The 15,038-nt window shown below is 43.2% G+C and overlaps 1 protein-coding gene across 1 annotated transcript; it reads right to left on the bottom strand.

Annotated features, from left to right (window-relative positions):
• Window positions 1-4,962: 4,962 nt before the first annotated feature.
• On the bottom strand, window positions 4,963-14,808 carry LOC106940061 (serpin H1). The gene is given in 4 exon segments (XM_074527691.1): window positions 4,963-6,528; window positions 7,013-7,105; window positions 12,351-12,979; window positions 14,643-14,808. Coding segments are annotated over 3 exon segments (975 nt in total). The 5' UTR covers window positions 12,973-12,979; window positions 14,643-14,808; the 3' UTR covers window positions 4,963-6,268.
• Between the last annotated feature and the right edge of the window lie 230 nt (window positions 14,809-15,038).

Below are 15,038 nucleotides of genomic sequence, written 5' to 3'. Positions count from 1 at the left end.
GTCCTAGAATGCAGTAAGATGTGCTCTTTTTTTTTTGAGCACCTGCCCCTTTAGTGGTCTCTGCACGGCCCTGATTGTGTTCTAACAACAATAAAAGATCTGCAACTCACTGAAAAATATCCCTGCAGATATGAACTTCTCAGATCATATAAGAAGTCTTGGTGTTGTTTTCTTTCCACCGGAGTCATCCAGCTTTTCTTTTGAGTGGCCCGGTCTTAAACTACTGATCCATCATTATTTTTAAACACAATCCTTTGGAAAGCTAACAGTGCACGTCGCACTTTGAGCTCACGTCAAGGTAAATGAGCAGTCATTGACGTGCAGTACCTTGCTGACCACTGGGGGGCGCCCACAGACCTCAAGTGGTCCAGGAACCAAGAGAAAGACCAATCTAAATGTTAAAATCACACTTTAAAAGACTAGAGACATGATAAAGAACCAACATTTACTGTTGACTCACTGATCTCCAGCTTTGAAGATTAGAGAGAGTCACTGGCTGAAGACTTGAGACATGTAATGAATTCAGACTTGAGATGTAACTCAGACTAGGTCTTTGAAGTCTCAATACTAGACTTAGAGTAAGGCTTAGTTGGTACTTAGTTGGTACAAGACTTAAAACTCGACTTGACTCAGGCTTTAGAGACTTAAGAATATATTAACACCAGAAAAGTCCTTTGGTTGTTTAGTTTGGACCAAAAGCAGGCTTTATGTTTTTGGTTTGGTGCAGCAGTTTGCTTTCACATTGTGCTTTCTTGCAAGCGAACTATAATTAGCGAACTATAAATAGCATACAAAGCCATGTGGGTGACAATCATTGCTCCCATTGGTCAGAAAATGACTTGGGTGGGACTGGGCACAAACCTGTAAAAAAACAAACAAACATCCAATTCTGCTACATTTCTGTTTTGCACCTTTGTGCAGCTTTTACAACTGCAACAGCATTTTAAATGTCAAGAGAAGACCATACGATCAGTGTTTTGCCAATTTGATATTCCTGATCTCGGAACGGCGCCGGAAACATGTGCTGCAAGCCGAACGAGACGAGCTGCTCTGAGTCAGGTGACCCACGACACGCTGGCAGCAGCATCACTAAACAGAAGACTGAAGATCAAGCATGAAAAACAATGTCATTTCCATAGCGGAAAAGACCTTTTTTCATAAAACACATAAAATTGAGCTGATTTTTTACAAGAATATGCAAATTTTTTTGAGAGTTTGAATAAAGTCAGCACATTCCCTAAAGTTCTGACATCGCTTTGTGTTGAAATATGCTCCCTTGATGTCATATGATTAACAGCCAGATTCCCAAATCTACAACTGATGCCATTAGAAGATTAGCTTTACCCTAGGCACCTTTTAAACCACAAATCTCGACCATCAGTCTTACTGCCGTTATTACTCCAGGCCCCATGAACTGTGCTATCAGTCTGATCTGCATATTTGTCTTCAGTTTCCTGCGGTTTATTATTCCGGGGTGTTTAAGAAGAAGAAGAAGAAGCAAATATGAAGTAGCGTTTTGGTGCAAGAACATGTACAGAGCTGAGGGAATTAAATGAGCAACTGTAGCAGTTTGTCGGCACGGAGAGAGTTCCATAAATCAAATGAAAAACAATCGCGGCAACAAACCCGGAGACAGACCGTCTCTGCCTCCACGGCTCGCACCTGTGGCTCCCTCTGGTTCCCCCGCTAAACAGCCGGAGACGCTGCTCTAAGCCGCTGCCACCTTGAACAAATGCAGACACGTTCTGCTTAATTCAGCGCTGCCCATAACATCCTGAGTGGGTGGCTTAAAGCGCGCGGCGGCTCTGGCATCATGGCTGATGATGCGGGCTCAGAGGGAGAAATAAACAAAAAGCTCCATTTCTCACGGCTCCCTTAAGACTTCAAAGCCTCTCTCTTCCTTTATTGGATCTCATCAGCTCCACCGGTGTATTATCTCCATGGGCTTTTACCTCTTTTGCATGGTCAATACGCTCAGTGTCTCATTCAACTCGTTCGCGCGCACACGAGAACAGCGTGTTTTTGTTCCGCAAGGCCATATCGGCACAAAAAATAAATAAAATAAAGGAAAAAAAAGAGGTGAAAGAAGGGAGCTTTTGCTTTTTAGCGAGCAGCTACACAAATGAAGCACCTCTGGTTGATTCGTAACAACGCCGCGTCGAAACAGCAGCCCCCTCGACACTGTACACGGCGGAGTGAGCTCTTGTAAATATTTGATGCCCTCTTGACCTCATTAGCTATGATTGAGTGAGCTCTGTGGCGCGCACTCATATGTCTTAGTCACCGGCTGGAGATCCAGCCATTAGTGTGTGTGTGTGTGTGTGTGTGTCCTGGTCAGAGGAGGATCACTGAGGGAAAAGGGTGGCTTATCGCTGACCTCTTGTTAAGAGGGCCCTTCGTCTCCGACCGCGGACCCCCGACGTAATGCGCCCTTCGGAGGAAAACACCGCAAATTGGAAAACGGAGGGAAAAAAAAAAGAGAGAAAGCTAAATTCAGCCGCTATTTATAGCTCGGTGTTACGCTCTCCACCTTGTCCCTGAGCAATCTTTGACCCCCCACTGCCACCACGCTGCTCCGCATCTCTCGCTCACTTCCCTGCCGAATGTCACTTCCATTTAGGTCAGAAGGGCTGAGATACACTTGCTCGGTGATGGCATATTAGAGGAACATGCGAGTCCCACAAAAAAAAAAAAAGGGAAAGGATTTAGATCCCTGGGACTGATAAGAGGGCGAGGACAGGGGTGAAGCAGGAAATGGGTGCATCTGGACAGGAGGAGAGAATCTGCTCAACCTGACTCAAAGGAGGCTGATTTTGTTTGCTCTCATATACGGCCACACACACACACACACACACACACACACGCAGACATAACAATAACCATCTATTTGTCCAGATGCTGCCCTCTAATCTCAGGGCTGCGGCCGACCCAAGCGCTGACAGACAGAGTGGTAAACAGAATTAACCAACGGTGATGAGCAATTATCTGCCAGACCCAGTTGGAAGAATAACCGTCAATGAAGACATGGCGGGCTGTCGCCGGCCGCAGGGCAGAGCAGCTCAGCCTGATTAGAGAATCTCACGGTGCGGCGAGAGCGCACGACACGGTAAAAATCTCAGGATGTAAAACACGATCAGCTGTAATTCACGCTGCTGTAGTAACTGCATTAACATGTTTGTTATTGCAGTTATCTGCGACATCTATTTACTCGCATTTGACAGACTTAATGCAATGTGTGGACAGCAGTGGGTCAGAGGGACTTACGTTTTCTGAGGCGTAACTGAAAATCAAATGTTTTGCTTTTGTAGTTGTTTACTAAGAAGAGCCTTCACGGATTATAAACTGTTTTAAAACTGTAATAGTGGAAAATATTTCAGTTCCGGTCGAACCAGTCGATTGGCTTTTTTTTAAAATGTTCTCTACATCTAAGCAAGATCCTAAAGCTCAGTTGGGTAAAAAACTGGTTTTCTTTGAGTTTTAAGATCGGAGCGAAGATGCCCTAGATCTAAAACTAAACTGTTTTAAGGAATCTGCATCAGCTGAAGCTACATCAGCATCAGATGACATGAGATTCTGACGAGCGAGCCGTGATTTTTATGGTCTCATGATAACCTATTCATGGTTGAGTATTTATGGATTTTTCTGTGGAATGTGATTCCAAGTTATTCCTGAAAAATGTGCCAACATTTTTCTGCAGATCACATCTAAGTCGCACAACGCGCTATGGCAAAGTCAGAAACAAGTCCCCAGAGCAGAAACAGAGAAAATCAGGATTATCTTTCTTTTTTCTTTCTTTATTTCTCCAGAAATATACTAGTTGAAGTCATGAAGAAACCACTTTAAAATGGTAAACTTTGTGTTTGAATTCGACTTGTTCACGGAGCGCATCTGAACCGTTGGGGCAAACTCACAGCTGATTAACATACCGAGCTTTTTTTTTTTTGGTTATACACATGTTTTTGTCAGAAGGCTTGGGCCAAAACGTTGCATGTTTGAAAAATAAAACAAAACAAAACAAAAAAGCATAATGTGATTTATTACCACATTATGCAAGTGGCACAAATCAGACCTTTTGGTGTTGAAAATATCAGAATTGGGCCGTTCTAAAGCCATGAAAAAATAAAAATAAAAATCTGTCATGGTTCACATTTCCATGTTGTATGAACATAGCCTTGATATAATTAAGAGATATTAGCTGGATAATTATTCTGGCTAACTGCTTGCTAGTTGTAGAAATGTGTAGTTGGCTTCGTTCAGCCAGCTGACCAGCAGTGCACAGCAGCACTGTCAGGCTGTGTCGTTTCTGTCTGGCGTCGTATTAAAACTGCAGGAACAGCGCGATTCCTGCGAGAGATTTATTAAAACCTCGGTATAACCGGTAACCTGCTGAAGCCTTTTTCCATCACGACTCATCAAACACACCTTCAGATGACTCAGAAAATCAGAGGCCAAATTTGACTACATAATCAAAACACTGATTCATGTATTTACAAGAATTACAACTTTCTTCTTTTTTTTTTTATTTCCTTCAGCCTGACAGACTCTTTCATGGAACAAATGGAGATTTGTGCAACACAGAGTTTTTTTTCTCCCTCCTGCTTTCTGACGCAGTGCCGCAGCCGTGTCAAAAGGAGTTGTTTCAGGCTTCAGCACTAGATTACAGCCTCCTCCTCCTCCTCCTCCCCCGGAGCGTCCTGACAATGTTAATGTCAAAAGCTTGTTCTTCAGGGCACGGCCAGCAGAGCAACATGGCAGCGTAGCTCTACAGAGATGTTTGTCAAACCAGAAACGAGGGCAGAGCAGATTTCATTAGTCCGTGATGAGGTTACAGCGTGCACACGAGGAGGACATGGTAATCGGTTTCAGTCAGCATGCCCTTCCTCTGGGAAAAAGCTTTTACTTCCATGTCATCTGTATACGTCTGGTCCAACTATTCTTCCAGTCTGTCTTTTTTTTTTTTTTTTTTTGCTCCTCATGTCTTTGTCACCATCAGCTGCAGTTCAACGTTTATAGACCGAAAGTTGAAACTGAATATTTGAGAAAGGTGAGAAACAAAAGCCGGATACGGGTCGCAACCGCCTGTCGTGTGAATGTAGAGTAAGTTAGTCCAGAAGGAACAAAAGCCAATGAAATGGTTCAATGCCACAATTTTTCATTATTTGTGAAACTTACAGATAATGAGTCTTGACTGCTCTCCAAGCAGGTTCAAGGTTAATAATAAAAGTACTCGGATGTTCAGAATGTTTTAAAAATGCCCAAACAAAACCAGAGTCTGGAAAATCTAAATCCGAAAAAGTAAAAAGAATTTTGCAGAGAGCAGCAAACGACCGAAGCTCATTTACTTACGGATCCGGCCACAATTAAATAATCAGATGCGTTTGATTTGCAGCACCTGGCTGCTGCTGCTTTCCCACTTAAATCCAATAAAAGCAATGAAAGCGTGGTTAGCGTCGGACGCGCACAGCATTTCTATACTGAAAAAAAAATTAAAATCATAATAGTGTGGAATCTATTTTTGAATTTGTGGTCCAATTTGAAAAAAACAAAACAAAAAACAAACAAACATGCATCTACTCTCTTTGGATTCTTTAGACAGATTGTTTCACAGACTTCTTCCATAAACAGAAATACAACATTTCATTTATTTAATTTTTGACACTAACTCTCAGATCCTTTCAAATTATGCTATCTCTTTTAATAAATCTTTGTTGTTGTTTTTTTGCATATGTGCTGGCACTGTACTATTATGCATTTTAAACATAACTTGCAGGGCATTACTGTCCACTAAGTTGTGAAAATGTCATTCATTTTACGTTTAGTTGAAATACAAAACAAAAAGTTTATAGAGTAGATATTAACAAATCTTGATAAACTTGGGTCATATTTAATTTATTAAGAATGAAGATTAAAATGACTCCAACCTGAGGAGAATAACCCTCCAGCATCACCTCCCTTCACATCTGAAATGGCAGCATATATAATGGGATTTAAGCCAAAACTTGAACAAGTCAAAACTTTTGTAGCATGACCATCACTACTCAGAGACAAACTATACTGGAATCCTATTGAATTTAAGTAAGTGCTTTAAAATATTACAAAAAATGAACTAGAAATAACATTACTTTGGCTCATACTTCGACATGCAGAAGCTCTGTCAGCGCTGATGAAAATCCTTGCATAATTCCCATACCGAAGCTTGTTAAAAGTGCGAAATAAAAACATTTATGTTCACAAATAGCACCGCTCTGTCAGAAAACTGTGAAAGCTGTCATGCAGCCAACATCGGCGCACCGACCTGCAGGCTGAGTGAGCTGCTGATGTTTGCCTTGGGCAGAGAGAGGGCCACACCGGTAACGGCAGTTCTCTCCAGCCACTTTGACAGCAGCTCTGGGGTCAGCAGCTTGTCCAGCCTGGCCAGATTTTCCACATGAAAGGGCAGCAGGAGCACAAGGCTGGCCCTGCCCCCCCACAGAGGCGCCTCCAGAACCTGCACCATGTTGTCAACGTCTTCATGGAAGCGATACCGACCTGCAGGAGGGGAGAGAGGAGATCACAGCACTGAGGACAGGAGCATTTTATATTTTACTACTTCAGTGCTGAAGCTCTCAGCAGACATGTTTGTTTTTTTTTTGTTTTTTTTTACAGCCACTCGAGTTTGCGTCGTTCGACTCAGCTGAACTCCAACAGGAAGCCAGACGTTCAGGCTGGAGCCACAGAGTGAACTAAGTTTCTCTCAAATTGAAGACGACATTGTAAAAAACATAGCATTAAAATGAGCACGATGCATCTTTCTGATGTCTTTTACTGCCTTAATGGCACAAATTCACTCTGCCCTGTTGTTGTTTGAAGTCAATCCATAAAACATAAAGAGCACGCTTAATAAATCATAAGATGTGCCATGACAAATGGGCGGGAAACAGATTGGGCCTTACAGGAGCTGAATCTCTTGTATGTTCGGTTATTTAGCATCAAAAAGCAGCCGGCTGCGCGTTTTCATCTTTCAGTTCTTTACTTGCTCTGTGCATCATAGTCACTTTGGTGTATTTCTTCCCCAAGAAGGTGCGGCGATCGGCGCTCTCCTCGCTCAGCTCCCTCTGCCACAGCCCTGAACACACGACCATCATCAAGCATCGAAAGCTGCAGTAGATGATCAAAGGCACTCGAAAGGACACGACATCCCTAAGAACACATGCAGCGACGCAGAGCATGAATTATCGATCATTTACTGCCAATTAAACAATGTAAACCTCTCCCAAAAGCTGTTGAGTTTTGCAGAGGCTGTTATAGAGTCCAGAAGGCCACCGTGTACCGCTCATTGTCCGACACGTCCCACTTGGCCCTGCTTACTCCCCCCATGACAGCTGTCAGTTTAAGAGGGGCTGAGAGCAGTGGAATTACTGCTGTAATAACCTCAAAACACACTCTCAAAGCCGCTGGACCATCACAGTGTGTGTGTGTGTGTGTGTAGGTTGACGAAATTATGACCGTTTGGGCCTTTGTGAATGACACTTTAGACTGGCTTTGGCAACAACAAATGATGACTCATTACAGATTAATCTTTTGGAAAAATCTCCACTCTCAGCACACAATGCTGCCGGAGAGAAGAGGTCCAAAAACGACAAGTGAGACGGTTTGATAACTTATCGTGATCAAAGGCTCAGATTGAAAGGAGTGTGAAGCATCAAGTTTTGTTCCCATTGTCGGATGATTGATCTGATTTGGAGGCAAAACGTACGCAAGGTGACATTTTACAGATTGAGGCCCTTAAAAAAAGAAAAGACTGAGAATAAAAATTAAGCTGCCTCCGTTGGGCTCTTTGTAGGAAAAAAAAAAAAAAAAAAAAAGCTTCAGACAACTACAGAATGTTCCAACAATGAAAACAATTGAGAAAAGTTTGCTTTTACTATGTGGGTTGTTTTGACCTTTTTATACAATTTCAATTAGGCGAGGAAGCCGATGTAGGACAGAAACATTTTTATATTAATGATTAACATCCTTATCTGAAAAAGCCTCATATTTAGAGTGGTATTTTTGATAACCCTTCATCTTATTTCAATTTTCCAATAGTCCAGGAGAAAAGCAGAATGTTACTGCTCATTTTAAAACAAAAACAAAAAAATATAAACTAATTGTAACCTTTTGGACGTCAATATTCACCCGTTGTAGAGCATTGTTTAGTTTAAACGAGACCACCACCGCACAGCCAAGTGTTGATGCCGTCTTTACCATCAACACCTGATGATGCAGATTCTACACATACAGAGGATGATACTGGAAGGTCTTTACCACTTACCAGACTCTTACCTTTAGTTAATCACGTACAACCCCATTGAAATCCAGATCTCATTTTCCAGAAAGACAATACCATTTCCGTAATTTACATCCTAAAACGCGACGTTTTAGTTTGAGCAATATTTAAATAAGGCTAAAAATTGTGCCCTCCAAAGAGGTTGTAGCTATTTGGGGGAAAAAAACTCACAAAAATGGTTTCTGTTGAAGAAAGCAAAAGTGGAAATATGGAAAATGGATTGATATATTGGGGAAAAAATGATGTTGTTCAGTCTAAAACATTCCAGTGAAAATCTTAAAAGCTTTACCTGAGGAAACTGAAACTTGACCCAACTATCCAACTTTAAAAACATCAAAAAGGTTTGATGTTCAGACGGGTCAAAGCTAAAACCTCAACTCTATTCATATTTGCTGGATAACATTGAAAAAGTCAGCTGGTCCCATGCTGTGTTTGTATGCACCTTCATTTTAAACGTGTGTGTCCTATTTTCCATTTCTTAAAATAATTAAAAATGTTTAGCTGGTTCATGATCTCACCCTGGAAATTCATTTGAAGGCAAATCTTTACAAGCACAAAATTATTGACATCTATGCACACGAGCGAATAAAAGCTCTAGACGGAAACTGTGCTTCAACTTTCAGCAAAAGTCCAGACTGAAATCAGTGAGAGTGAACACTTTTTCTCTGCTTCCTCATCAACTTCTGATTGCGCGGCGAAGTGGGCTTTCAGAAGCTATTATTTGAGGATAAATATGCAGGGACTTGTTCCCCCCCATGTTGTCTCATTGCCTTGTGTAACTTTGCCTCTCCTGTTCCTTTCACTGTATTATTTCTTCTTCCACTGTCACCGGTGTTTCTCTCCGACAAAACAAAGCCTGAATTAATTAACCAGCATGTACAAGAACTCCCAAGACGAGCTTCTAAAGCACCGATATTTCCCTTTCAACCATGTCTGCCAAAGTCCCTTAGTTTACCGTTCTTAGTGTTTCGCTCCTTAATTTAACTCTATCCAATCCCCCCAGTGCTTCTTTGTCTCCAACCCGTTCACACATCTGTTTCGGTTCTTAGTTAACAAAAGAAAGAGTTCACCACCAACCAATGACCTGATCCTTCATCTAGGAAGTGAACATTCAAAAACATCTGACTTTGTTCCCCCAATAAGTGAACACAATCTAGCTGGACTGCTAAGCAGCAGCTCCTCTTCAGTGTAGAAGATGCTACTGACTAAAGAACAGAATACAAAAAGCTGTCTTGATATCAAATGGATGTCTAAATATGAAGTCAAAGACAATATAAATGGCTAATAGAGCAGGAATTTATATTTTCTAGTTTTACAGTCTTCTTATAGTTAGTTGTTTTTAACACAATTAAAAAAAAAGAATCAGCGAACTATGATTATCCACATTTATGCATCAAATATTTCAGCGTATGTTCCCAGTATTTATGTGATTTCTAATAAACTCAAACTCCAGATACAGATCTATTAACCTAGGGCCCGGAAATCGAGCGATTCTTATTGCAAGTTTAGAAAAATGGGAAAGAGCCTAAATAAAACTTTATTGGTGCATCTTCACAGCTAACGCCATAGCAACCGTCGTACTTCTACCCTGAACTGCGATCCACTAACGATTACTTTTTTTACCTAAAGGAAAGTTGGCACCTTGTCAGAGGACAATGCCCAATCACTGCCATCACTAATTTAGGAGCCTGAAATCAAAAACAAATAAATAAAAGCAGCGAGGAGGGGCGAGAAGCAAACTATCGACCACCTCTAAATTGCGAATCAACACTATAGGAATCCAATTTTCTGTAATCTACTTTGTGTGCCGTCATGGTCTGAATAATCTAATTTATACATTTCCAACCACAAAATTAATGAACCAACGAGAGTTGCTGCGCAGAGAGAGAGAGAGAGAAAAAAACTAATTTCATAATAGAGTTGAATCCTCAAACAAAGAAAAATTAATTAAGTTGCTTATCAATGCTCACTTTGTTTAGAGAATGTTGTTTTTGGAGGGGGTTCTCAACCTGTCCCCACTTCTGCTGCCGCTGCCTAATAAAAAGAGAGAATACCTGCAGGGGGAAAACAGCGGCAGATAGACGCAGATAAAGACGCAAACGGGGGACGAAGGAGGAGGAGGCGGGCAGGCGGGGGAGATAAGGCGTCTGATAAATAACGACAAAAGCAAGAAAAACAAGGAGGGACGGCACAATGAGAACAAATGTAACTGAAGGATATATTTAACATGGTATCAGATTTTCTGGAGAGTGGAAAACAGGAGGAGTTGCACTGACACATTCGAATTCCTTTAAGGCCGTCATGAAAACGGACGATGAGCCCGTTTCGTTTGGCGAGCAGAGAAAACTCCCACAGCTCCCCCCGTTTCTGAAAGGAACATTTCACCTCTAATGATGCATCTCTGCTGCCACAGTGGAGTAGTGCTGATAAGGATTAGATGGATATGTTTTGGGAATGCGGCTATTAAATCACAGATGGAGGTTCTGACGGACTGGATTGGAGCCTGAAACAATGACAACTTTCCCACCACCGCAGCCTGCCACCAAAAGAACAGAGCCGAGCTGCGGCGCGGCAGGCTTGGAGCGCTCCGAGCGCAGATGTTAGGCATGACGGCGAGGCAGAGGGTCCGGGCACTTGTTACTCAATTATTTAAGACGACATATCACCCCTCCCCCCCTCACCACCACCACCACCCCACCCACGCCAACGCCAATGAAAGATGGATTCGCTCTCAGCGACGGACCCCAGAATCATCCTTTATCCGCAGCGTCCACCAGCTGGAGTCCAATGCATCAAGGACGCGCACTCTGAGCGCAGGTGGCCATGCTGGCATGCAGCCTGCAGAGGGTATGTTGTTGTCTGAGCAGGAGAAAAATGGTGCCATGTTCACATGCAAGGGTTTTTTTTTTTTTCCCTTCCTCCATTCAGCGCGGCAAACGGGTCCAGAACGAACAGATTGGATAATTCAACATGACTCTGCTCGGTGCAGAGACGCTCCAGTGTTTCATGTCTATTTTATCCAAACAATTATGTAACTGGAGATTCGCCCAGATTCATCCATGCATTTTCTATACACACTTATCCTTGCAGGGGAGCTGGAGCCTTCCTCCAGACGGGATTCACCCTTACACATCACAACACACACAACAACCGTCTACCTCACATTTACAGTTTTGGTTTGTTGGGGCTTAAAACCAGTTCGGTACCTTTCAAAAACATTGGACCCGTCACGTTCCAACCACAAACTTCAACGTGTTTCACCGGGATTTTATATAATAGAGCAACACAAAGTGGCGTATAGCTATACATTTCTTTAAACTATTCATTTCTTTTAAATAATTTGATAATTGAGGTGTGCGTTTGTATTCAGCTCCTCCAAGTCGACACTTTGTCGAAACAGGATTTCAATTACAGCTAAATATCCGTACAAGTTCACCCAGTCCAGAGAGAAAAATCTGAACGTCAATTTTCAAATCTTGTCAGAGATTCTCAACTGGACTTCTGCCTCTACTTTGAATAGGCCACTATGGCCGGATTAAATCAATCCCGCATAGGAGAATGGGCCAAAATCCTGATTTAAAAGACTCACTGGCTGGTTTTGGAAAGTCTTAATGGCATCTGTTGCTACCAACGGTGGCACAACTACTTATCAATTTAAGAGAAAAGATCATTTTTCACAATTTTTATCAAATGATGACATTATTTCAATATTCCATCAACCTTTTCTACTGATATTTAAAAAAACCTCATTGATGGAAACACGGCTATTGTCACTGAAAGGTAATTTTAATGGAGAAAATTTGCCTTGATCTTGTGTTTGTTGCTTCTGTCTCTTCTTTGGTACTTCCCCCCTCACCCCCACAAAATATTTTTTTTAAGAAACAGATTGCCCGTGTTGTCAGGATGGCAAAACAAACTGGGACACACCTGCTCCCCAGTGTGAACGTGCAACAGGAACTGGTAGGGTTAAGGTGTGGGCAAAAGGTGGAAAGAGGACCGACCCAATCGAAACTCAGCACTTATTCTCTTCTTTACCACAAACCTTTAAAGTGAAGAGCATTTGTCAGGAAAATGGCTCCGGCTTTAGCCTTGATTTCTGCCTCCAGAGGAGCCCCTTCCTTCCCACCGAGCGCAGCCTCAGCCCACTCACACAGCTGCCTCAGGTCAGCCTTGGCGTCCCCCTTCCCCAGCGTCCGGTGCTGCAGCCTGAACCGGCTCTGGATCTCCTTCGCGAAAGCCTGACCGACGGCAGGAGCCTGCTTGGTGAACACGCAAGAGGACGCGTGGATCTGGAAGCTAGTCCCGTTAGCTTTAACGAAGCTCTCCAACGCCACAGAGAGAAGTCCCCCGACCGCCTCTTTGGTCCCGGACGGAGGCCTGAGAAGTTCTCAAATCTGCTCTGCAGTTTTGCCCGCCGAGCCTTCGGACAGCGCCTCAAGCGAGGACGCCAAGAGGAGAGGGGAGAAGAGCGTGTTTACAGAGCCGGGATCAGAGCGCAGGGCCTGGTAGAGGCGCACGCCCAGAGGCCAGCTCGGGTCGTTCACAAGAGGAGGAAGAGAGGGGCTCACTGAGGCGGCGGGGCTCTGTGACGATGTAGCGGCGCCGCTCTGCACCAGGAGGACACGCAGAGAAACCAGGAGGCAAACGGCGAGTCTGAGCAGCATGGCGGGCCTGCAGCAGAGCACAAAACGATAAGGGAGTCTGAGAATTACGAGCCGCAAAGAAAATGACATACAAAGTGACGCACATTAGTATTCAGCCCCTTTCAATTTGATACCTGATATTCTGATATTGAATGTGATATTGTTGCTAGGTAACCAAAGAGAGAGCGACTGAGTGAGTTGATCCCACCGAGCTCACCCAGGTGGCTGTGAGAGGTGGAGCAGCTACAGCCTTTAGTCTGCCTACACCCCCCAGAATGCCGTGCTGTTCTGGGGAATGGAATAATTGAAGATCAAATATTCTAGCAGACGTTTTTCTACCGACATTGATCACGTGTCCATCGCGATGTTGTTATTGACTGATTGTTCAGCACTAATTAAAAGGCACGTGAAGGCAACTCTAAACAGTTGGGCTTGTTTCGGCTGTTTCGCAGTTTTCTGGAAGTTTGTTCCAGATTGGTGGAGCATAGAAACTGTGTGGTGCTACTCCATGTTTGGTTCTGGGGAGACCTGGGTGGTCTGGAGGGCAGATAAAACAACAGCAGGCGTTACTGACCCGTTAAATGATTTTATAAAAACAAAAGTATTTATTAAAGTCTGTTCTCTAGGCTACTATAGGAGCCAGTGTGAGGACTTTAGAAAAAAGCTGCAAACCTACAAAAACATGTCCGTCCACCTTATCCGACAGGAAAAGAGAGCATTAATTATAGAAGGAGCCACACAGGGTAACTCTGGAGAAGCAATTAGAGTCTGGACTTGTATTTCTTATCAGGAAGGATTTAATGCCACGTAAACTGCCCAAAGCACTCCAAGAAACGACTTTATTTGAAGATCAACACGTTTTTTGGCTTGTGACCTTCAGGAAATAATCAGAGAGGCATTGAAGAGGCCCGTCGTAACTCTGGAGTAGCTCTACAGAGAGCCACATAGGGTAGAGTCTGTCCAAAACACAACTGTTATTTCATTAATAGCGCCCTGCACGAGTCTGGGGCTTCGAAAGGGTGGTAAAAGGAAGCCATTGTTGAAAGAAACCCAGGAGAAGTTTACGGCTGCAACATGACAAACATCTGAAGAGCTTCCATGGGGAAAGAATCCTGCATTACGTGGAGGATGAGAGGAATGCCCCCCTCTGAGTTACAATGCAAGCAGAAGAGTGCAGCTCTATTGTTCACGCAAACCGGCGTCCCTTTGAGCAGCTACTTTAGCTCGCTGTTAATATTTGAGATAAAGCTCTATAAACAGCCGGAGGGTTCCCTCTTCGCTGTTAAAACTTCTACATGCGCAAAGCGCTCCATGCAGAGCCGCAGCAGCGAACTGGATCTTTTTTTTTTTTTGTAAATTCCTCCCCGCTTGATAATTATCTCTCCTGCAGCGCCAAAAAAAATCAAAGTACGACAATTAAGTTTGATGAAGTTGCAAAAAAAAGAAAGAAGAAGAAAAGCTTTTCAAACTGAACAAGCGGGTGAAATTGATACACTAAAAAGCATTCATGTTGTTGAGGGGTGTTGGGGGGGGGGAGAGGAAAGAAAACCCCGAGTTATTGATTGTGAGGAGACGGGAAACATCTGCCGTCTGGTGCTGCCTACTCTGTTCTGATTAAAAAAAAAAAAAAAACCTCCTGACGACAAACAGAGAGGAAACAGAGGAGAATAGCTCGATTTGTTCATATTTACCGTTAATTAATTCACTCGTCTCTCCCCGCTGCTCTTCCTTCTTTCCACCTGAGCCTCCGGAGGAAGTGGGAAGAACCGGAGGCTCAGACGTGGCAGGAAAGAGAGGAGGATGGATTTTGTTTTTTCCTCCCTGCTTTTCCCGAAACTTCCCAGGCTCAGCGCCTGGCAGACCGAATCTGAAGTTGAAGAAAAGTCGACGCGGTTTCCGACTTGTTGCAAATGTAGGTTTTCCCCTTTGTTGTGCGGCTTTAGTGTAAATTGTCACTTTAATGGCAATTTAAGAGCTGAATGAATAAGGCTACAAATCTATATGATGCACGGTTTAAAGCGATAAGTCGATAGTGCGGAATATTTTTTTCTCCCAATACATTTAAAACTAAACTTTGCTCACGTAAT

Source organism: Poecilia latipinna, unplaced genomic scaffold, assembly GCF_001443285.1.
Source record: "Poecilia latipinna isolate Pla-1442-1.1 unplaced genomic scaffold, P_latipinna-1.0 Scaffold3078, whole genome shotgun sequence".
NCBI lineage: Eukaryota > Metazoa > Chordata > Actinopteri > Cyprinodontiformes > Poeciliidae > Poecilia > Poecilia latipinna.
Note: the sequence above shows the minus strand (reverse complement) of the source record. Positions and strands in the feature narration are given on the sequence as shown.